General features: G+C 43.9%; 1 protein-coding gene across 1 annotated transcript in view; it reads left to right on the top strand.

The window, feature by feature from the left end:
• The window catches only part of IKZF3 (IKAROS family zinc finger 3), a 75,475-nt gene extending 53,687 nt beyond the window's left edge, over nt 1-21,788 (top strand). Inside the window, exons 7-8 of the mRNA XM_048517651.1 lie at nt 7,603-7,719; nt 21,103-21,788. Coding sequence (XP_048373608.1) covers nt 7,603-7,719; nt 21,103-21,788 — 803 coding nt within the window. The remainder of the gene's footprint in view (nt 1-7,602; nt 7,720-21,102) is intronic.
• Nucleotides 21,789-22,126: the final 338 nt, after the last annotated feature.

Genomic DNA, 22,126 nt, shown 5'->3' with positions numbered 1-22,126 from the left:
GCTGATGGGAATTGTAGTCCATGAACATCTGGAGTGCCATAGGTTCGCCACCATGGCACTACACTATTCTGGCTCTCAAAGAGAGCGACATGCCATTCAAAGACACTTATATATGCTTAGAGTGATGTGGGGCCCCCTATGTCTAGGCATGGCTCTGCCTCACATACCAATTCCAGATTACAATTTCGTAATCATGGCTGAAAGAATTAAATCCATCTTGGTGACCATGAACAGGGTAGGCACTTGTACATAATTGACTTTGACTACCTGTGGGAATTTTGAATTGTACTTATTTCCTCTGAGGTCCATTGGCGCTTGCTGGTTTAAAGTGCCCTTCTGGAATTTGTTATTGATGACATTTGCACAACCACACTGATGGGAAAGGGGGGAAAAGCATGCCGCTGTGGCTCTGATGCTCAATCAGCGATGCTTATCGGGTCATTGACTTGTTTTTTTGTTCCATGTGCTATCCCTTACTGACCACATCTTTTGGTGTGACAGGAAGCAATGCCTGTAGTTTGGGTCTCACTTAGACTTTGAGGTTTTAGTAACCAGACCTGCTCGCTCTGAAAAATGTGAAACTGACAAAAGTCACACATTGGGAACTTTTTGAACTGCCTCCTAAGAACCCACACTTGCCACTGTGGCATTGCTAGAGTGAAGGACCAAAGGTTACAAAGAGAAAAGGAAATATAAAGCAAGCAGTTAAAAAGTAGAGAATTGGAGACTGGGCTTTTCCCAACCACTTGGCTCTCCTGCCGCTCATAGTTCCTTCTGATAACCCATCTTGAGCCTAAAACCACATCATCTGAACGTATTGTTCCTCACATCATCTGAACTTGTTAATATTCTATGTCTGTCCCTTTACATTATCCTTGAACATCTTGTGGCTCCACAACAGTAGCTCAGTGGATGGCTAGGAAGACGCGGGGAGCATTTTGTAAGATAATGTCACACTTGAAAAAAAATAAGACTGCAAACTTTAATTAGAGGCTGACAGCCAGACCCAGATGTAGGGGCTAAACATTCACAGGCGGAGGCTGTGCCAGTGTGTTTTACACCTCCACTGGCCACTGGTTCAGGGAGCACCTCTGCTGGCAGAAGGCCACGTCTCAGCTACATAGTGCCGACACACAGAAGTTCCGTTGGAGTGATGCCAGTATCTGCTTGGGCATTGGGGTGGGTGAGTGGGCTGAGGATGGAGTCAAAAGTGCTGCATAAATGGGGTGATTTGGGTGGTGGTGGGGATTTTGCATTTCCCTCCCTTCTGCACTGCTCAAAGTTCCTTTGGAAGTGGCATGGTGCTGCGTTCACCATGCTGCCTCTGGCCACACCATGAATGATCACAGGCCATAAAAGAATTGAAAAAGGGACCTGACGGTTCCAGAACCTGACGGTTTAACTGCAGAATATTACAAATGTATGGAAGAAAAATTAATTGTATCTCTTCAAGAAATGATGATTAAGCTTTGTCTTGAGGGGAACTTTCTCCTGACTTGGCACACATGACTTTAATTCATACAGAAAGAAATGATCCAGAATTGCCACAATCATGTAGAACAATATCACTGTTGAATGAGGATTACAAACTATTTGCAACTATAATGGTGATAAATTAATAAAGTGTATTCATAAAATGATACATGAAGATCAGACAGGTTTTGTAAACAATACCTGAAAGGCAATGTACGATTTGTAATTGATGCTTTGGAATTTGTTAAAATTAAGAAAAGGAAAACAGAGTTTATCTTCTTGGATGCAGAGAAAGCTTTTGACAATATTTCATGGACATTTATGTTAGAAACATTAGAATATCTGAAATGTGGACCTAGATTTTTAGACAGGATAAAGAGAATATACACCAGACAAAGAGTGAGAATATTAATCAATGGCAATGCTTGGAAATATCCCATGCAATTCAAGTTGTCTCTCCTTGGGCTGGAGAATATGCAAGAGGTTCTTGAAGCGCCTTTAAACTGACTCTGAAATCACATTCATATCAGCTCCAGTATCTATTCTGAATTCCAAAGTCAGGCCAAAAATTTGCAAGGAAACCATCCATGGATCAGTTATGGGTTTGGAGCAGCTGACTGGTCCCAAAAATATCTGATCAATTGCACCCTCTTTCAATGCAACTTCTCTTACAACAAGAGAGTTGCAAATAATAGCAAATTATAGTTACTTAATTTGCTCACTAGGGTACTTCTGGAAAGGTCTGGGACTTTTCCTTACTGGGGTGGAATGTTTAGGAAACTTTGCAGTTCTAGAAACCTCTTGAAGTCCTTTTGGAGAACTTTGTTCATGGACTTGTTCTTTAATCAGTTCAGAGTTTCTAATTAGTTGGATTGCAACATCTAGTGTTCGCTCACCTTTAAACTGCAGCTTCTGAGAAAAGTCTTTATCTAGAATACCCACGATTAATTGGTCTCTGATATTTTCACTTTTGCTAGCCCCAAAGCTGCAATCACCTGCTTGCTGATGCAGCCATCTTATATCAGTTTCTGCAAATTCACCAGGTTTCTGTTTCCTCTGGTAAAAGCAAGCCTTTTCATGGAGTTGACTGCATTTGGACACAAAATATTCTTCAAATTTTTACAGGACTAGGTCAAATCTATTCTTATCCCCTCCTGCTGCAAAGATGAAGGAATTGGGGATCTGCTCCATAGCATAAATCAGTTGTGTGCCGCCCACAGCTAGAAGACATTTAAAAATCAACATGCAGCATAACAATTCACATGACAACAGTCTAAAACACATGTTAATGGCACCCGGTCTTAAGGCTGGGAGGGGCTGGCAGCGCCCAAAGATGAAACCAATAAGGGATGACAAAATATGGCAGGGGCTTCATGAAGGGGCAGCCACTCTGCGGCCAGCCCCACCAAAAGCCCGGTGGAACAACTCAGTCTTACAGGCCCTGCAGAACTCACCAAGGTCCCACAGGACCTGAACAGATAGAGGAAGAGTGTTCCACCAGGCAGGGGCCAGAGCCGTTAAGGCCCTGGCCTGAGTAGAGGCCAGCCACATCATTAAGGGGCCAGGGACTTCCAGTAACTCCGCCATCGCCGAACGTAGCGGCCTATTCGGGACATATGGGGTGAGACAGTCCTGCAGGTATGAGGGCCCCAAGCCGCGAAGGGCCTTAAAGGTCAATACCAACACCTTGACGATGATCTGGAATTCCACCGGAAGCCAGTGCAAACGGCACAATACGGGGGTAATATGATCTTGATAAGTACCCCCCGTAAGAAGCCGAACTGCTGCATTCTGGACCAGCTTCAGCTTCTGGGTCAGCCTCAGGGGAAGGCCTGCGTAGAGCGAGTTACAGTAGTCCAACCTTGAGGTGACTGTCGCATGGATCACAGTGGCCAGGTCAATCTGGGAGAGGTAGGGGGCAAGCCGCCGGGCCTGGCGAAGATGGAAAAAAGCTACCTGGGTAACATGGGCCACCTGGATCTCCATGGAAAGGGAGGAATCTAGGCGGACCCCCAGACTACAAGCCAGGGAGGTCGGGGCCAACATGACCCCTTCCAGAACCAATGGCTGAAAATCCCTAGGTCTCTCACCACGGCCCAGCCAAAGGACCTCTGTCTTCAATGGATTGAGTTTTAACCTGCTTTAACCTTATTCAGTCTTATTTTCACAGCCATAAGAACTATGAGCTTCCTTTTAAAAATGGAGGCTGGGGTTCTCAGGGTGCCAAATTCTTCACTTCATTAACCAATTCTGCACTTGCTATGAACTCTAGGGGAGGTTTGGTGTGTGTGTGTGTGTGTGTGTGTGTGTGTGTGTGTGTGTGTGTGTGTGTGTGTGTGGTGTAGTTGTGTGTGCTTTCAATCACGGGAAGGTTCCAAAAGCGAAAGAACCGTCACACAGTGATTCAACCTGTCCCCTTCCCTTCATCCCTTCTGACTCATTTTCTGAGCGAGATTTGGGAGAGGCACGCTTTGATGGCCCCTGGCCTGTAGTTTCAAGATGTGGTGTGAAGTGCAAGCCTGCAAATTAAGTAATCTTTTGCGGGTCCTTTCTGTGACTCATTTCAGTGATGATTCAAAGAGATCTGAAGGAGGCGTCACCTTGAGCAGCCAAAACAAGCAAAGGGTTAACTTGCGGAATTGCAATTCTCGGTATTATGCTTTGGTTGGAGACAATGTGTTCTCTTCTCCCACCCCCCTAAACTCAGGATATGAATCTTTAGCCTTACTTCCATTTACAGCCCACTTCACCTGTTCAGCAAGGTGCTTCTTGTCCTCACCTGGATGGCCTAGGTTAGCTTGATCTTGTCAGATCTTGGCTGCTAAGCAGGATTGACCCTCGTTAATAGTTGAATGGAAAACCACCAAAGGAGTCCAGGGTTGATAAATACTTTGGCTGATTCCTCATGGTCAATTAATCGTGTGATACTCATGTGAAATATCAAGGATTCAGGAAGAACTCCTGACTGCCTGATTGATGAACAAGCATTCATCCCGGTTCTGGCCCTCATTCTCCCCCTTATCCCGCGTGTTTGCTGAACCTGCTTGAAAGTACTACTTTTTCAAAAAAACTCATCTTCGATCCAGTTTTGAGGGGAGAGTCGGGGGTCTCATCCGGGTTCAAATTTCCCACCGTGGAGATTGATGCAAATGCCTTACAACTAATCAGTGTGTGTGGTGCTGTTCTCGCAAGAGCACGAGAGAATGATAACCAACCAGAAACTTGGGTGGGGGAGATGTGATGATGTCATAATGTGAGCACGTTTTTGCGGGAGAAAAAAAGGTCCCGCCCCAACACGGCACAACAGGAGAGACCCACCAAGCCTATCGTGTGGTAGTGGGGATTGTTACATTTCTTGAATCCAAGATAGGCCTAGATGTCTTCACTGGAAACATGCTGCGGTGGGGAGGTTGAAACCTCGATGAAAAGATGCAGTTTATTTTCAAACTTGGTTTGATCTAGATTGAATTTCCCGGTGGGGATTCGGCCTTTGAAAACCGCTATGGTCAGTCGGATCTAACTTGACATCACTTTTCACCACCAACAGTATTTTTCAGTTAATTACAGTTAATTGGTCTTGTTGTGTGAGTGTCCTTCTGTGGAAAAATCAGGGTTGCCAACCTCCAGGTGGTTACTGGAGATCTCCTGGGATTTCGACGGGTCTCCAGACAACAGAGATCAGTTCACCTACCAAAAAATGTCTGCTGCATTAGAAGGCGGAATGTATGGTGTTATACCCCATTGACGTCTTTCCCCTCCCCAAACTCTCCCCTCCTCAAGCTCCATCTCCAAAATTTCCAGCTATTTACCATCCCAGAGCTGGCAACCCTAGGAAAAATCCCCCATAGCTGTTGAAAAGGGGTACTTGGTCATGAATATGTAGACTGATTTTGGAGGGTTCTTCCTAAGTCCTTGTGTTTGTCATCTGCAAGTTTAAGGATGCATCCGAAGTTTGTTGTACAGAGAGACGATGCCAGAAGGATGAAATTTTACATGCATTTTCACATTAATTCAAAATAGTATGGGGGCATGCATTAATGTTTGTGTTGTTTATTTTGTTTTTTCACTTTCAATTGTTTTGCAATGGAAATGAACAGCAAAATTAATTATGAGAAAAGACTAAGGCGTTTGTTGTGGTGTTCCTTGTCGTGAGCTGCAAGAAAGGTGCTCATCCTTAAGGTGACACCGGAGTATTGGTTTTTGCTACATTCTGTGGGGCATTCTAGGCTGACTTCTCAGCTTCTGTGCGGCCGCAGCCAGACCTTTCGGGGCTGCTATCCCCCTCTACAAACTGTCCTACAATTGGTCCAGAACTTCCTTCAACTCATAAAACCCAAATAGTCCTGCCAACTCTAGCTTGGAAAATTCCCAGAGATTTGGGGGATAGTACTTGAGGAGGGCAGGACATGGGGAGATAGGCCTATACCCCCTTTTATAGATCTTTGAATTTTTTCAGCTTTTATTCCATTTTAGTATTTATGTTTTTGTCCTGTTCCCTTTATGTTCTGATACCTTATTGTGTTCCCAGTCTCCTTTTATCACTAGGATTTTTTCATGTTGGTTATATACTTACTGTTTTAATATATCTTATCTTTTTAGTTTTATTTTATTTATCTTATGCTGATCTATGAGACCAAAATAAAGATTGAGAATTATAATGATGATGATAAGGGAGCTGAGTGGTGATACCATTTCTTGGAGCAAACTGATATCTATGTCCAGCTGTAACTTTGGGAGAACTCCAGAGGGCTGCAACAGTATTCCTTAAAGAAGAAAGAGAAGAAGAGTTTGGATTTATACACTGCCTTTCTCTCCTATAAGGAGTCTCAAGCCAGCTCACAAACTCCTTTTCCCTTCCTTTCCCCACAACAAACACCTTGTGAGGTAAATTTGGTTGAGAGAGTTGAGAGAGAACTGTAGCCCAAGGTTACCCAGCAGGAACGTAGGAGTGGGGAAACAAATCTCGTTCCCCAGATTAGTGTTCATTGCTCATGTGGAGGAATGGGGAAACAAACCTAGTTCTCAAGATTAGAGCCACCTGCTCTTAACCACTACACTGGGCTGGTATTGCCTTGCAAAAGGCTATCTGCTGTTCTGAATAATCTCATTAAGGAATCGCTGTTAATTTATCTGAGGGGCCCCCTCATAACTCACCTTTGTAGATAGGGGTTGGTTGGCCATTAAGGCCACTGGGAATAGCCCAATTTGATTAATGGTTGACAGTCCCTTTCCAGGGGGGCCCTGGCACCAAGCAGGTGGCCTTCACTCTGTGTGTGGTAGGTCAAAGCAATTGCTGCCACAGGTCAGTGGCTCAGTCCTGCATATCAGGGATGGATCTATGGGGAGCACAAAAGGGCAGGGACCCCAGGCACCAGTTCAGTTGGTCATGTGGGGATGCATTACCCCCTCCCAGCAGGAGCAAAGCTTCTAGGTTGAGTTGCACCCCTTGGCTTCCCCTGAGCTGGTGGCCTTGCGGCTGCATTCATTCTTTACTTTCCCTTCCTTCCTCCCCCACCAGCAAGGACATTGGGGTACTCCACCAAGGCCACCAGGTGGAGACTCAGCCTGGTAGCCTTGTGCCCCATGCATTCCCTGTAAAATGCCCTCTTAATTGTTGACTGTATACTTCAATGTCAAGAACCAGTCAGCCATTGCTTCACAACAGGAAAAGGTCAAGATTTCGTTCAAACTCTATAGTTTCTAGCTCACAAGGGTGATTATCATCTGAGGACTGAATGTTTCCTCTTTGCCTGCCTGCCTTTGATATATCTGGCCCAACTGCAGGTGTCTCGCAGTTTTACTCAAAATCAAATGGAAATTTGAGCGGGAGGGGGGAAGGGCCAAGGTTTCCATCTGCGTTGCACAAGCTACCAGCTCCAGACTTCATTAGCAAGGGGACAAGTACAATGGAGACACCGATTTTGTGAAGTTCTTCTTAACTCTGAGCTTTGCAACGTGTGTGTGTGCGCTGGCCATAGAAGTATGAGAATGCGGGAGAGGGTTATCCAGTACAATTTTACTGTCCTGGTGAAGCCACTGGGGGCAGTTACATGGACATTTCCTCTTCAACGTTTCCTTTTCTGTGTTTTCTTTTTCATCTGATCCCCAACCTCCCCTTTCCCAATTTAGAAGGTGTGGAAGGAAGGCACGTCAAAGTCGAGATGGGCACCGAACGGGCCCTGGTGCTGGATCGCCTAGCGAGCAACGTGGCCAAACGGAAAAGTTCCATGCCCCAGAAATTTATCGGTAAGAATGTTTTCTGAACAGACTCTCTTGTGTACGCTGCCTTTTAAAGGTGTGGAAAGGTCAGTAGTTTTGAATGGTTCTTCAGCAAAGCTTGATTCAGAAGCTTGCATTTGACCGGCGCAAGAATCTGTCCCCTGTTGTATGCAGGAAATTGTGTTCATTCACAGACAGAGTCCCGTGAAGTTTGTGAAATGTGCGTAGTGCCTTTGTGTCTTTGCAGTCTTTACTGTGGAGTGGACAGCTACTTTCTTTCACATTGCAGAACTGTTCCACCAGGTATATGACAGAGGCAGCCACAGTTACTATATCATCTGATGATCTCCCTCCCCCCTCCCCTCTTTTTTAATGTTTACATTCTTGATGGTGATGCCTAATATCAAAAATGTGTTTGCTTTTAAGTTGGTTGGTTTGCCACCATCTATGTTTTTTATAATAAAAATTTATTGTATGGTAATGAAATCAAATGTAGTAATCATTGGTGGATTCTGCCCAGCACAAGTACAATGTCTTTAGGACATTGTGTTTGGGGGAAGTTCACACAGCTGTCTTCCCCAATACAACTTAGGAACATTATATTTCTCTCAACCCAGGTTTTTCAAAGATCATTAAACTAGAGATACACCCCCCCCCCCCCCCGGGTTGAGAACAGTTCCAGCCCACTGCACAAATGCCAACAAGCAGGAAAAGCTTTATTCCTCCCGGCCAAACCACTTACTTTCATTTCCACGCTTACGCCTGCCATTTTGTGTGCTGCAGGAGATTCTCGTGGAGATTCCCCACAGAGGTTTCCTCTGCTTGCAGCTCATCCATTTGCTATTTTGCTGTCAAAAGTAAATGAATCAAGTTTGTTCAGCCTAGTGATCCTATGCATGTGCTATTTTTCCTCTTTTTTGTTTTGAGGGAGCTGTCTGCAAAGCTGTGGCAACATGACAAGAGAAGCTGCAATGTGCACACATGCACAGGATCACTAGGCTGAACAAACTTGATTTATCTACTTTTGATAGCAAAAAGTGGGAGGCCACTGTGAAACTGACAAGATCTCTGTGCAGTGGGTGGGGAAAAATCAATTTTGGTTGATAATGTATTCTGTGAATTTTGTTATAATGTCCTCAATATAACATTATATTTATGTTGTGCAGAATCCATCAGAGTGAATATATGTGCTGTTCACCCAGTTTTCCAACATCATTACATTCTATTTCAAATTTTTAAACATCTGATAATTAATATAACATTCAGAAATTTCTTATCCATGTTGCCCTTGATGTCTATGGTCGCCCAGATCATAATTTATAAGATTATTCAATTTATTGTTCACTGATTTATATAATCCAAAAAACCCCTTTCCATCTTCTCTCGTACTCACCACCATCTAGACTGTATTTTAAACAGAAATGTAATGTGATTTCATTGTTTATGTTGTACTGTTTTTCCATGTTGGAAGCCTCCCTGATCCCGCAAGGGGAAGGGCAGCATATAAACCAAATCAGCTAACGAAGTAACTAACTAACCAAATTCTCGGACTGTCGAAATTAATGGCAAAGCTCTTGAAAGGGAGGGGGGAGGTTAGTTTCACTCTGGGTGCCCCCACTATGCCCTGCAGGTATCATAAGGTATCTATTGAAGTCATTGGCACTTTTTCAAATAAATAGCCTGCTTCCTGAGAACCAGATTCCAGAATATCCATGGACTATTGGATGATGCAATTGAGATTCATACAGATTCTTAGGGAGTAGCAAATACAATTCTTAACCCATTGTTCCACCGCTGGATGCAGTCTTAGTTTGTGCATGCCCTTCTGGCTTCAGGTAATGTGTTTTTGATTAGGCTGTCAGTCAATTTAAAGCATTTTAGTTTGCCTATTAGCCTGTTAATTGGTTTAGTTGATCAGCATTGAATAAATTAACTTGTTTCCAAAATATGCTTTTGAAATATGGAAGCAAGTATGACGTAGCTTATAGTTTAATAAGATAAATCTCACGGTGAGAAGAGAAGGTTGGTTTTAATATTTTCTTGGCCATTCCCTATTGCAGTCAGGCACCAGAGCCGAAATAATGTTAAAAAATAATCAGTATTTGTCTCATTTATTCACAGCCCCCACGACCCAGTAATTAGAATTTACACACACTGAGTTCAAAGGTCACCCTACAAATTAATCAACAAAATCTAGGTGATTAATCTTAGCAATTAAAGTTTGCAGTCCTAGTTGGGGTTTTGTTTTTGTTTTTTGCAGAGAGGTTGCTTCATTGGGGCAATTTTCCGTAGTCATATTTGTGAATTGTTCAAGCTCTCGCTCTGTCTATAACGTATGCTTTGCGGAAAAAAATTTTTTTGCTTTCAGTTTGGTTGTTCTTTGCATGCTCTTAATACAAACTATTAACTGAGTATTTTTATAAAGGATAAAATCAGTTACAGAAGCTATCACTGATCAATTAACAGTAGGATCAGTTATTGTACCAAGTGAACCCATGATTATTTTTGTTAGTGTTCATGCTATCATGTACAATAAATATTGGCACTGTTAGTATTAATGTTAACAGCATTTGTACTATTTTCCATATTGTTTACTTCACTGGTGTTTGTATTGCTACAGTAGGATTCTTATGATATTCCATTAACAACATGTTTGCACAGCTTGAAGCCAAACTACTCATGGTCTTTGGAGATTCATAAATGGATCCCCTGCTTTTTGATAAGCATAAATAAAAGCTGCAGGAAGGGCACTGATTCAGACACAGTTCTTTCCAACGCTCTTAGCCCCACCTACCTTGCAGGGTGTTTGTTGTGAGGGGGGAAGGGAAAGGAGTTTGTAAGCCCCTTTGAGTTTCCTTACAGGAGAGAAAGGGGATATAAATCCAACTCTTTTTCTTCTTCCTACTTTGAATGCCTCAAACAAAAATGAAATTGACCTGAAAAATTTGCCCAGTCTTTGCAAAAGCCGGGAGCAGGGGGCACAATTGTTTACTGTTGCCAGGGGTAGGAGTGTTGCCAGGTGTTGCCAGGGGTAGGAGTGTTGCCAGGTGTTGCCAGGGGTAGGAGTGTTTTGTGGGGTTTATTTATAGACCCGTCCTGAAGGCAGTTCATAGCAAAATACAGTACAAGAAAATAAAAAAGCCCAGTAAGAGAGAATAAATACAGAATATATTAAAAAGCAATAAAATCAACAGAAATCATAAAGCACCATCAAATGAATAAAAAGCAGTATTCTCCAAAATCGAGCTGACTTCTTGATTATGACACTTTAAGGTGCAGAAAAATAAGAAGGAAATACATAAATAGGAAGGAAACTGTATTGGACAGCTGCTGCTATTAAATTCCCAGACTCGTCCAGTAGCTGCACCTTCCTTCACCCCCACTTTGGCTACCTGCCACAGATGGGCTTTGCCCCACTACCAGAGGGCCATTCATTTCTTGTACACATTTTGGAATGTTATTACTTCCACAGAGTTCTTGAGAGCTATTTCCTACAAATAAAATGCATTGAACCTGTCACAGCCCAAGACTAATGCAAAAGATCCATGCAGCACAGTTGCACACTGCATTTGTGCCTGTGGCGGAATGGGCTTGCTTTGCCTGGCAGGCCCTATTCCGCTCTCTGCACTCTCCCAGGGGTTGCCAACTTTTCCTGGGGAGGGCTAGCTTTCTCTCTGGGTAAACCGCTGCCACCACCTGATCATTTGAGGACTGCCCGCTGGGGAAGATCAGGATTCCCCAGCTTCCTTTCCAACCGTGAGGCCTCTGCCTCAGTTTCCCCTTGTTTTCCCTCTCCTGGGTTCGATTGGAGGTTCTGGAGGAAAAGCTGCTCAGCCTTCCTCTCTCTCCTGTTTGGAAAGTGCATCCAAGACAGTGGGGCATTCGTGGCACAGAGAACCATTCTCCACATCTAAAGTTTAAAAGTATTTATTAAAAATAAAAATGGTTACCAGTATATTTTAGCACAGCACCAGATTGAGCAAGGGTTTCCAAAACAAAGGAGATGAAACCGCAAATCCCCTGCCCCTATCTCTTAACTTGCTAGCAGTTGTTGAAAGTAGGGTTGGCCATTAAAGCTTAGAAGGCTTCAATGTTCAAAGTGTTCCCATTACCTGGCAGACTGAGTGAGCTCCCTGGATAAGCACATGGTCCAAAAATGGCTGCTGCCTTCACAGCCTAGGCCAGAGGTCTGCACCCCAGGAGAAGGGAAGAGAGAGGAGGCCTCGCCTCTCCATTCCCAGCAATTTACCAGATCCAAGACCCCACCCTCCTTTGACCTAGTCAGGCTGGGTCAAGATATCTTTCCCCCTAGGTCAGGTAGCATTTCCTGATGTTCATCTGGAATTTCTAAGTCCTCCAAATCTAAAATACCTGATAGGAGGAGGGGAGGAGGAAAGAAAAAGAAAATGAGGGGAAGGAGCCATTTCTCCCCAGTGCCAAAGTGTTATGCAGGAAGGCTACTGAATCACGATTTGGGCAGTGTGAAATCTTTATGAGGTTTCTCTTCCCTACTTTCGCTGTTTACAGTCTCACCCACAGAGACACCATTTTCTGGTCTGCCATTTCCCACAGTGACAATAATATATTTTTCAAAAGAAGCAAACTATAGTGATATATTCTTCTAAGAAATCATTGTGGATCATCCACGCAGCACGTGCCAATAAAAAATAGATGAGAGAAGCCAAAGGGGTTTTTTTAAGAAGCCAAAGAGGTTTTTTTAAAGCCCCACATCTTCTTTTCTAAAGGCAGGAAGGTTATTGTCCAATACAATCACATTTGGGTGATACTCTTGCCTCTGAGATCGATTTTAGAAACAATAAAAAAAACAATTCTCTGTCACATTAGTGATATAATGTAAAGGCAAAGACACAAACCAGGTCAATTATACTAGTTTTGTCAATTTTTATCATGATGTCACCTTAAGATGACATAACTCATTCGGGATGAAATTAACCAAACTGATACAATCAACCTGGCTTGTGTCTTTGCCCTTACATTACATAACTAATGCGATAGAATTTTTTTTTAAAAAAAAAAATCCTGTCAAAAACAGAGGATGAAGGGAGGTGGAAGGGGAGTATTATTTTTCTGGGCCAGCACCATTAGGAATAATACATTTTCGTCAGTAGTGTGTGAAATAAATGCAACAGAAGAAACAAGGGGGGAAATGACAAGAAGAAAGGAGGTGTGTGTAATGATTTCACAGAAAACATTCCCAACAAACAAGATCTGACCATTGGGAAAATGTGTGATAAGCTGTTCATGTGGAAAAGGTCTAGGCTGCTCAGTTGGAGTTGCCAGCTCCAGGCTGGAAAATGCTTGGATATTTGGAGGTGAGACCCGGAGAGGGTGTGCTTTGGGGAGAGAAGGGACTTCAGCAGGGTGTAATGTCCTAGACTCCACCCTTAAAAGCAGCCATTTTGTTCAAAGGAACTGATCTGGAGATGGCTCATAATTTGGGGAGATCTCCAGGGCCCACCTGGAGCTTGGCTGCTCATGCCATGTTTAATGGCTTCTTTGCTTTGTTTGGGTTTTTGAGTTGTGAGTCTCCTTGAGCAGGTCTTGGGATACACATTTTCGAAACCAAGAAATAAGCTCAGCTACCTGAGCTGCAGCTGGCCGAAGCCTGGTTTCTTCGGGCAATCAGACTTAGGGGCTTCGTGGCTTGCCGTTTCCATGCAGTGTGGATTCTTGCAGAGCGGGCAAGAAAGATAGATATATGGGGTGTCTCAGCAAGGCTGTTCTCTGAAACCTTGTTTTCTTTTTTGGATGTTGTGGTGATGTTGTGTAAGATGTGATTTTTTAAAAAAGTGTGACTCACTCGTGAGCTCTCTTTGATCCTTTATTGTGTGCTGCCACCAGCCCCCTGTCTGCCCTTAACTACTTCTTAGGAAAGGCTCTTTGTGCACAAAGGAACAGATTAGACACCATTGTGTGGGCAAAACAACCAAGGGTTCCTTGAATCTTGGCTCAGGGGTATAATGTGATCAGCCAACAGAGGCACATGATGATGCTGGAAGTTCCAGTCCTGCAGATTCTGAAATTCAACAGAAATTAGGGAGAGAAAAAAAATCAAGCCCAGCCCATCTTCTCCCCAGTGGTGCTAGTTTTCTGCTCGCCGGAAGTTTAATGTGTGGAAGAGTATTAAAAAATGTGATTTCCCCACCTGCAGCCTGAAGTAGTGCAGTCCATGCCTTTCTGTCTTCAGACTCTGCCATCTCAGGGCCAATAGAGATGCCTCGTAAATACAATGTGTGGTGTGAGATTATCCCCCATGTGTTGGTCATGGGGGCACAGCAATACAAAAAGAGATGACAGCTCCCCATACATGGTATTTTACTAGATGTTACCAGGCAGGGGGGCAAATAAAGCCACTACTGTGTAATGCTTAACGTAGGACTAGGATGCAGAAGATCTGGGTTCAGATGATCATGCTACTATGGAAGCTGATTTGGATCAGTCTCTCTCTGTGTGTGTCTCTGTCTCTGTCTCTGTCTCTCTCTCTCTGTCTCTCTCTGTCTCTCTCTCTCTGGTCAAATCCCCACCAGGAAATTCAATCTGGATCAAACCAAGTTTGAAAACAAACTGCACCTTTTCATCGAGGTTTCAACCTTCCCTCCGCAGCATATTTCCAGTGAAGACATCTAGGCCTATCTCAGATTCAAGAAATGTAATAATCCCCGCTACCACGCGATCGGCTTGGCGGGTCTCTCCTGTTTAGCTGTTGTGCCATGTTGGGGTGGGACCTTTTTTTTCTCCTGCAAAAATGTGCTCATGTTATGACGTCAGCATGTCTCCCCCGCCCAAGTTTCTGGTTAGTTATCGTTCTTTCATGCTCTTGTGAGAACAGCACTGCGCGCACTGATTAGTTGTAAGGCATTTGCATCACACTCCACGGTGGGAAAATTTGAACCAGGATGAGACCCCCGATCCCCCCCCCCTCCAAACTGGTTCGAAGACGTGTTTTTTGCAAAAGTAGTATTTTCAAGCAGGTTCGGCAAAGACGTGGGATAAGGGGGCGAATGAGCACCAGAAACGGGATTAATCCTTGTTCATCAATCAGGCAGTGGGGAGTTCCTCTCTCTCTCTCTCTCTCTCTCTCTCTGTTATTTCACATGGTTGTTGTAAGCATAAAGTGTGGGAAAAAGAAAAGAAAAACCAAAGGAGAACTTGAGCGCTATCAAGGAAATTTTGGGGGAAATGCAGTAGAGACAGCCAATAGCCCTTCACCTCCAGTTGCTTCCAATTGAGTCCTGAGAAGAATCCTGTAATGGTAAAAAAGATTGTACCACTTCAATTTGCAGGTGTGAAATTTTTGGGAAATTCTTGAACTTTCTCTACATACAAAAATCCTCTCCTTGCAAGCAGAAAGCTACTCAATCCAGAAACGTGCCAGGCTAGAACTTTCTCTCCTAATATGCTAGTTTTTTTAAAAAATGGCAAGTAGAGTTGTTCTATAATGCAAGGGAATATTTAAATATAGTATCTGTAAGCCTGTTTATATGCAGGCATATTTGTTAGAATGAAGCAGGTGGTAGTTTGAAGTGGTATCATTTTATGGTGTAGCCAGGGGGGTGGGGGGGATCATTTTTTTGACTAAAAAAACTCTCCATCAGTGAAAGATAAGATGCGTGGTATAATGGTTAAGAGCAGGTGGATTCTAATCTGGAGAACCGGATTTGATTCCCCACTCCTCTGCCTGAGTGGTGGAGGTTTATCTGGTGAGCCAGATGTGTTTCCGCACTCCTACATTCCTGCTGGGTGACCTTGGGCTAGTCACAGTTCTTCGGAGCTCTCTCAGCTCCCCCTACCTCACAAGGGGTCTGTTGTGGGGAGAGGAAGGGAAAGGAGTGTGTAAGCCACCTTGAGTCTCCTAATGTAAGACCGCAGTCCCAAAATAAAGCGACCTGTAGTTTTTCTTTAAAAAACAAAAGACTTTATTGAGGACTGAAGCATGTAAGAGATAGACGATTTCTGAGGAATATAGAAAGAACCAAACCTTAAATCCCTGCTGCCCTTGGCCCGCCCCTTGCCAGGCCTAAGAGCTGCAGTTACAGTAAGATAACAAAGGGAAGAATACCAACAGTCAAATACAGAGTTAACATTACAAAAGACAGGGGCTTGGCCACACCTTGGAGAGTTGTGGCTGCATTTTAGCTTTTGTTTCCTGGAAGGCTGGAAGGGGGAGGGGGGATGAGCCAAGGGACCCATCCTGACACCTAACAGGAGAGAAATGTGGGGTATGAATCCAAACTCCTCTTCCTCTTCCTCTTCCTCTTCCTCTTCCTCTTCCTCTTCCTCTTCTTCTTCTTCCTCTTCTTCTTCTTCTTCTTCTTCTTCTTCTTCTTCTTCTTCTTCTTCTTCTTCTTCTTCTTCTTCTTCTTCTTCTTCTTCTTCTTCTTCTTCTTCTTCTTCTTCTTCTTCTTCCCTGCTGTATTTGATAAATAGATGAGGGGTAGATGGATTGCTCTGAACCTGGCCGGCCCAACCTCAAATAAACCTTAGCAGAAGGGGGGGGGGGGAAATAAACATATCCTAAATGCATTCAAAACTGCCCCTCCTGCAATAATGTCACACACCACACACGTGCACAGTTTGATTCTTTTCTTTTTTAAAAAAATGCTCTTGATTGCAGCTGAGATGGTTCCCATGTTTTCTGGGTCATCTTGTGGTGTGCCACCTGTGATTAAAATACATAGGAATGTGCAGCTGGTGTGACCTGATTAAATAGATCCAACTGGGTTCAAGGGAACAGGTGAAAACTGAACTTTTCATGTCTCCCGTGGTTCACTGCCTCAACCTTTCCAGTTTGCCTTTGGGGGCAAGGTTTACACATTTCCGTTTTGCCTGTTTTCTGTGAATGCATCATATATGGGGCCTTCCTTTGCTCCGTGTTGCTTTTCAGAGGTGTTTCCGGGGCAGAAAATGGCAGAATCGGCACCCAGAGATGCCCAGCTATCCCTCTCCCAGTCTTTCCCTCTAATCTAGTGGGATTGGAGAGACAAACCTTCTTCCTACTAGAAAGGAATGCTTTACTCAAAGTTGCTCTATGATTCTTCATATTTTAATGAGGGCAATGCTAAATGCTTGCCTGTAATTTTTTTAAAATTGCATACTTCTGAATATTTGAGTATTCAAGAGTAACATTTTCCCCGCAAACAGTCCTCTGACAAAGACATTACAAAGGTAAATTACAAAGCCAAGATTGTTAATTTACAAACTTAGAACAATGGATGAACACACTCACACAAATGGGCTTAATAGAGACATAGGATTCATCTCAATATAGTTGCTAATTTTCAGCCCCCAAGCATTTCCTTTCTGCTCTAAACAATCTGATTACAATATACATTGTACCTGCTGCATCCTTTACAAGCGTTTAAAACACGCCTCCCTCCTTCTATCATGAGAGGGTACAGAGTTCTCCATTTCTGCTTGTGTCTGCTGAGGAAGAGAGTTTTGACTCTTAAAAGCTTATACCCGTAAAATCTTGTTGATTGCTAAGGTGCTACTGGGCTCCAATCTGTTTTACTGCAGACCAACACAGCTACCTTCTCAAACTATTTACCCCTTAAATCTCATCAGCAGGGACAAGATCCTGCCACAATTAAATTTTCAGAAAATCAGATTCACAGGGAGAGAGTAAGCCCCTCATTAAATCTCTTCCGCTAAAATCCCCAGGCCCTAAAAATCTTGACTTTAGGCAGCCAACCAGATTTGGCCATAGGAGGACATCCTCGAGAATGAACGTTTCAGTCTGGGATTCTTTCTCCTTTCTGTCCTCTTTCCTTTTGATGAGAGCCCTCCCTAAAGGTGACCAGAAGGAGGGAGGTTGCTTTCTGCAGCTGCCAAAAACCTCTTCTCTTTTAAAATATCTCAGCCCTGTTTTAATCGATGTCAAGACAGGTATTTTGATTGGGAATATTTATTTTATTTACTCTGTACTTTGCCTTTCTCCCCAGTCGAGCTTAACGTCATTCTCCTTTCCTCCATTTTATCCTCACAACAACAGCAGCAACAACAAAATTGCTTAGTCTAAGAGAGCATAACTGGCCCAAGGTCACCCAGCAAGCTTCCAGGGCAGAGTGGGAATTTGAACCCAAGTCTTTCCAGATCCTCGTCTGTCATTCTAACCACTATGCCACACTGGCATTTTCAGGCATCCCTTGAGAGGATCAGAAGAGCAGACAGGTGACAGAGTTTTCTGCCAAGCAAGGACCTCCGACTCTCTTGCACAGCATCACCAACTGTGAACCCAGAGGCGTAGCTGGGCCATACTGCACCCTGTGCACACTCCACGTTCCCCCTTTACCCTGTGGTGCCCCGCAGCACACACACCCCAACATACACTTACCTTAGTTCAGCCTAAAAGTGCAGGCTGGAAAAGCAGCCTTTTCACTTGCGGCTGAAAACGGTCTGGTGGGAACTACACTTCCCATGAGACCTTGGGGCTCACAATGTATAAACAGAGTTAGTGATAAGAGCCCCTGAAGGAAAACACAGAACATTATTCAGCACAGAGGCCATTTATGCACTTGTGGTCTGCTTTGCATTGAGCGTACATTCCCTTCGGGTTGGATACTCTGTTACTCACACCTTTTCCCATCTCCTGAACAAAATGTGCCTCAGTTCAGAGAATCTCTGCAGTTTCCAAAACCTCTGGAAACATGACTTTTCCTCTCACTTTGCAGGGAAAGCAAAGGGAGGCAGCATGTCTTTGACTTGCATCAGGTTTTCTTCCTCCTCCCTGCCTACCCCCACCAACAACCGTTTGTTTTTTTGAAGCAGCAATTTGGAGCAATTGGAAGAGCTTTCTTTCTCTCTTTTTTTAAAACTGTAACACTGCCAGTCTATCTCTGGAGAAATAGACCAATGCAATTTACATGGTCTAGCAAAATAATGCTAAACTCAAGATGGCATACACACAAACACACAAAAACAGCAGAGAGCAACCTCCCCAGCTAGAAGTTGCACAGAGAGAACAGGTGGGTAAAATGGCCAATTGGCTCATCTGGGGATACTTTGCTGTAGATGAATCCTGTTTAACCATGAGAAAAATCTCCTGCAAAGATGGTGACCGCAGGATAAGCACTGCATGCATACATAAAGGGCCAAGAGACCTAAAACTCTTTTGTGTGTGCCCATCAGAACAACGGACATTTTGCTAGCTAAGTTCCAGCTGCAGTTTCAAAACAAAGCAAAACTAAATGCTTGACATCCCTTGAAGTCCTCGCCTAAGAACTTTGTTGAATTTGCCTTTTGTAGAAGTGGTGTTATGAGTCACAGAGAAATATCATGCCAAGGGGGATTTTTTTTCTTTTGCAATTCCTTTTAACTGTCTGATGGAGCCCAAGATTTGCAGCTCTATCTCACTGCAGAAACGTGAGCAGGTGGTTTCACTCCTATCCACAGCACTGCTTGGTGAGTTTCATGGTTCTTGACTCACAGAACTGACCTTGATAACTATCTCGAGGGTTTGACATTCAAGTTTCAGTCAGCTTGGAGGATATGAATGCTAGCATGTGCAGTTATGTTTTGTACAAGAAAACAGCTGATCTGCAGAATTCCATTTTCTTGGGACCAAGGCTAACTTTGGTGATTCTGTGACTACAATCACCCAACATGCAGAATTTCATATTGGGTATGGTGTTAATAATCTTGAGATTCCCTCTATCTTAGAACATTAAGTCTAAGTGTCTAACATTACTTTTAAATATCCGCCACTTAACTTAAGTGCCCACCTTTGTCTTCCCCAGGAAGACAAGAACCTTCCTTTGTCCTGGATAGATTAAGCTCTGTTAGCTTGGCTAGAGAGTACTGATCTTCCCTATAAATTAGCTGTCCATCCTGGAGTCAGTGCTCAGCATTTCTGGACTAAACCTCTAGTCTAGTTGTATTGCACACAGTGTACTCTGGGATGCCTTGATTCAGTTATACTGCCTGCCAGCTTACTACTCTGTCTTCTAGCAGTGCTCAGCACAGTTTGCTGGACTCTTCTCAATGGACCATTCTGCTTCTAGATTAGTTGATTATTGCCTTTATTCCTTGCAGATCCCTCACTTTTCCAAATCTTTTCCCTCAACACTATCTATCCTAGGATTGTGGGAATCCTGTGTGTTCTGATTATTTGTGTGCAAGTACATTTATTATTTTTGCCCCTTTAATAAAAATCGTTAAACTTTTATACTTGTTTCCTGTGGATTCCTTGCAGAAACCTGTCTTTGTAAACTTTGGTGACAAAGATCTTGAGCTTAGTTGACCTCTCATTAAGGCACAGCAGCCATTTGCTAATTCCCCACTCTGAAAGGGACAGACCCCAGCATTTTGGGTAACGACTTAGTAATGTGTAGAACTGCTGTTTTAGGACAGGGTTCCCCAACATTGTGCTTACTGAAACCTTTACTGTCAGGAACCAAGTACTTTTAGAAAGTGGGCACTAGGTGGGAATTGGCTATGCAGATAAAAGCCAACATGGTGTCATAGTCAGTGGATTCTACTCTGGAGAACTGGGTTTGATTCCCCACTCCTCCATATGAGCAGTGAACTTATCTGTGAACTAGATTTGTTTCCTCACTCCTCCACATTAAGCCTGCTGGGTAATCTTGGGCTAGTCACAGTTCTTCGGAACTCTCTCATCTCCTTCTGCCTCACAAGGTGTCTGTTGTGGGGAGAGGAAAGGAAAGGTGTTTGTAAGCCACCTTGAGTCTCCTTACAGAAGAGAAAGGCAAAATATAAATCCAAACTCCTCCTCTCCCTCTTGAAATGTTGAAGAGGAATTATTAAAGTTACTAGCACTAAAGCCCATTTTGAATTAAAATAACATGGGCTCAGGGAGGGAGAGGGACCCCCTCCTCCTTCCCTCCAGGAGAGCAGTTCATATTGTTTGGGGTGGAGGAGGCTTCTGGGTTGGGGGAAGGTGGGTAGAGAATGGGATGGAATGTTGTGAGTCCTGCACACCCATTGGCTGAAGGTTTGTTGTCAGACATTCCATCCTCAGTTTGCAGTGGTATTCCAGCACTTCCAGATGCTGTGGACTGCTGTTTCATCAGCCTGAGACTTCCAGATGTTGAGTGGATCATACTTTTATCAGCTTTCCATGGCCAATTGGCCATGCTGGAAGGGGCTGATGGGAATTGTGGTCCATAACATCTGGAGTGCCAAAGGTTCGCCACCACTGCCTTAGGCAATCATGTATAAGGATATATAGTCTCACTACCTGCCATTTTGTGGTTGATGCTACCTTCTGTAGCAGCCATTTTGTGATTGGTTCCATCTCCTGTAGCAGCCATTTTGGGATTGTGCCCGCCACCCTGTGTTAGAGTTTCAAAGGTGCCCACAGGCTCAAAAAGGTTGGGCCCCCCTGTTTCAGAACATCAAATAACGGCTCAAGTGTCCTTCTCTTTGCTGTAGGTGAGATGAATTACAGCCCCAGCTTTGTATATGAAAAGGAGAGGGACCCCATGATGCAAGGATGCATAGTGGATCAAGCCATCAGCTATCTTGGCACAGATTCCTTGCGCCCTCTTGTGCAGACTCCAATAGCCCCGACGTCTGAGATGGTGCCTGTGATCAGCAGCCTGTACCCCCTTGCACTCACCCGCAGTGAAGCGCCCAATGGCAGCCCACAAGACATGGAGAAGAGCCATACCCAGCTGAGGGACAAGACAGTACCTTCTGAAAGGGATCTCTCTCCAAACAACAGTGGCCAAGATTCCACAGACTCAGACAGCAACCATGAAGAACCACAGAGACATGCCTATCATCAAGGCCAACTGGGTCCTTCTCCTGCACTGCAAACCCATAATGGTCTTCTGACCTTGAAGGAGCACATGAAGGTGTACGACCTCTTCAGGCCACCCCTGGTCTGTCCCCGTGATGTCTTGAAGGTCTTCAACAAGGACGGTGAACCCATTGGGGTCTACCGATGTGATCACTGTCGAGTCCTCTTCTTGGATTATGTGATGTTCACCATCCACATGGGATGCCACGGCTTCCGTGACCCTTTTGAGTGTAACATGTGTGGTCACAGAAGCCACAACAAATATGAATTTTCCTCCCACATAGTCCGTGGTGAGCACAGAATAGGACTCAAATGAAACTCCTCTATCATGTGTCGTTTTTTCCTTGGCAGATGTCAAGTGAATGTCTACACCACAAACGTAAAACTTGTGTGAAGCTTGTTTAAGCATTGTAGCTTCTCCCACAATCACCCTAGGAATCATGGTTTTGTGAGGCTGCTGCAGAGATTTTATTAACATCCTAACAGTGCGACCCTAAGTAGAATTATCCCCTACTAAATCTATTGAAGCCAATGGCCAATTTAGGATTACGCTCCATATTTCATTAAGATATTAAAAATGCAAACAGATTTATGCCCTTCTAAGACCCGACCTAGGTCAATTGAAACCAATGGACTTAGAATGGCACAACTCTG

This window comes from Sphaerodactylus townsendi, linkage group LG15 (assembly GCF_021028975.2).
Source record: "Sphaerodactylus townsendi isolate TG3544 linkage group LG15, MPM_Stown_v2.3, whole genome shotgun sequence".
Taxonomy (NCBI): Eukaryota; Metazoa; Chordata; class Lepidosauria; order Squamata; family Sphaerodactylidae; genus Sphaerodactylus; species Sphaerodactylus townsendi.
Note: the sequence above shows the minus strand (reverse complement) of the source record. Positions and strands in the feature narration are given on the sequence as shown.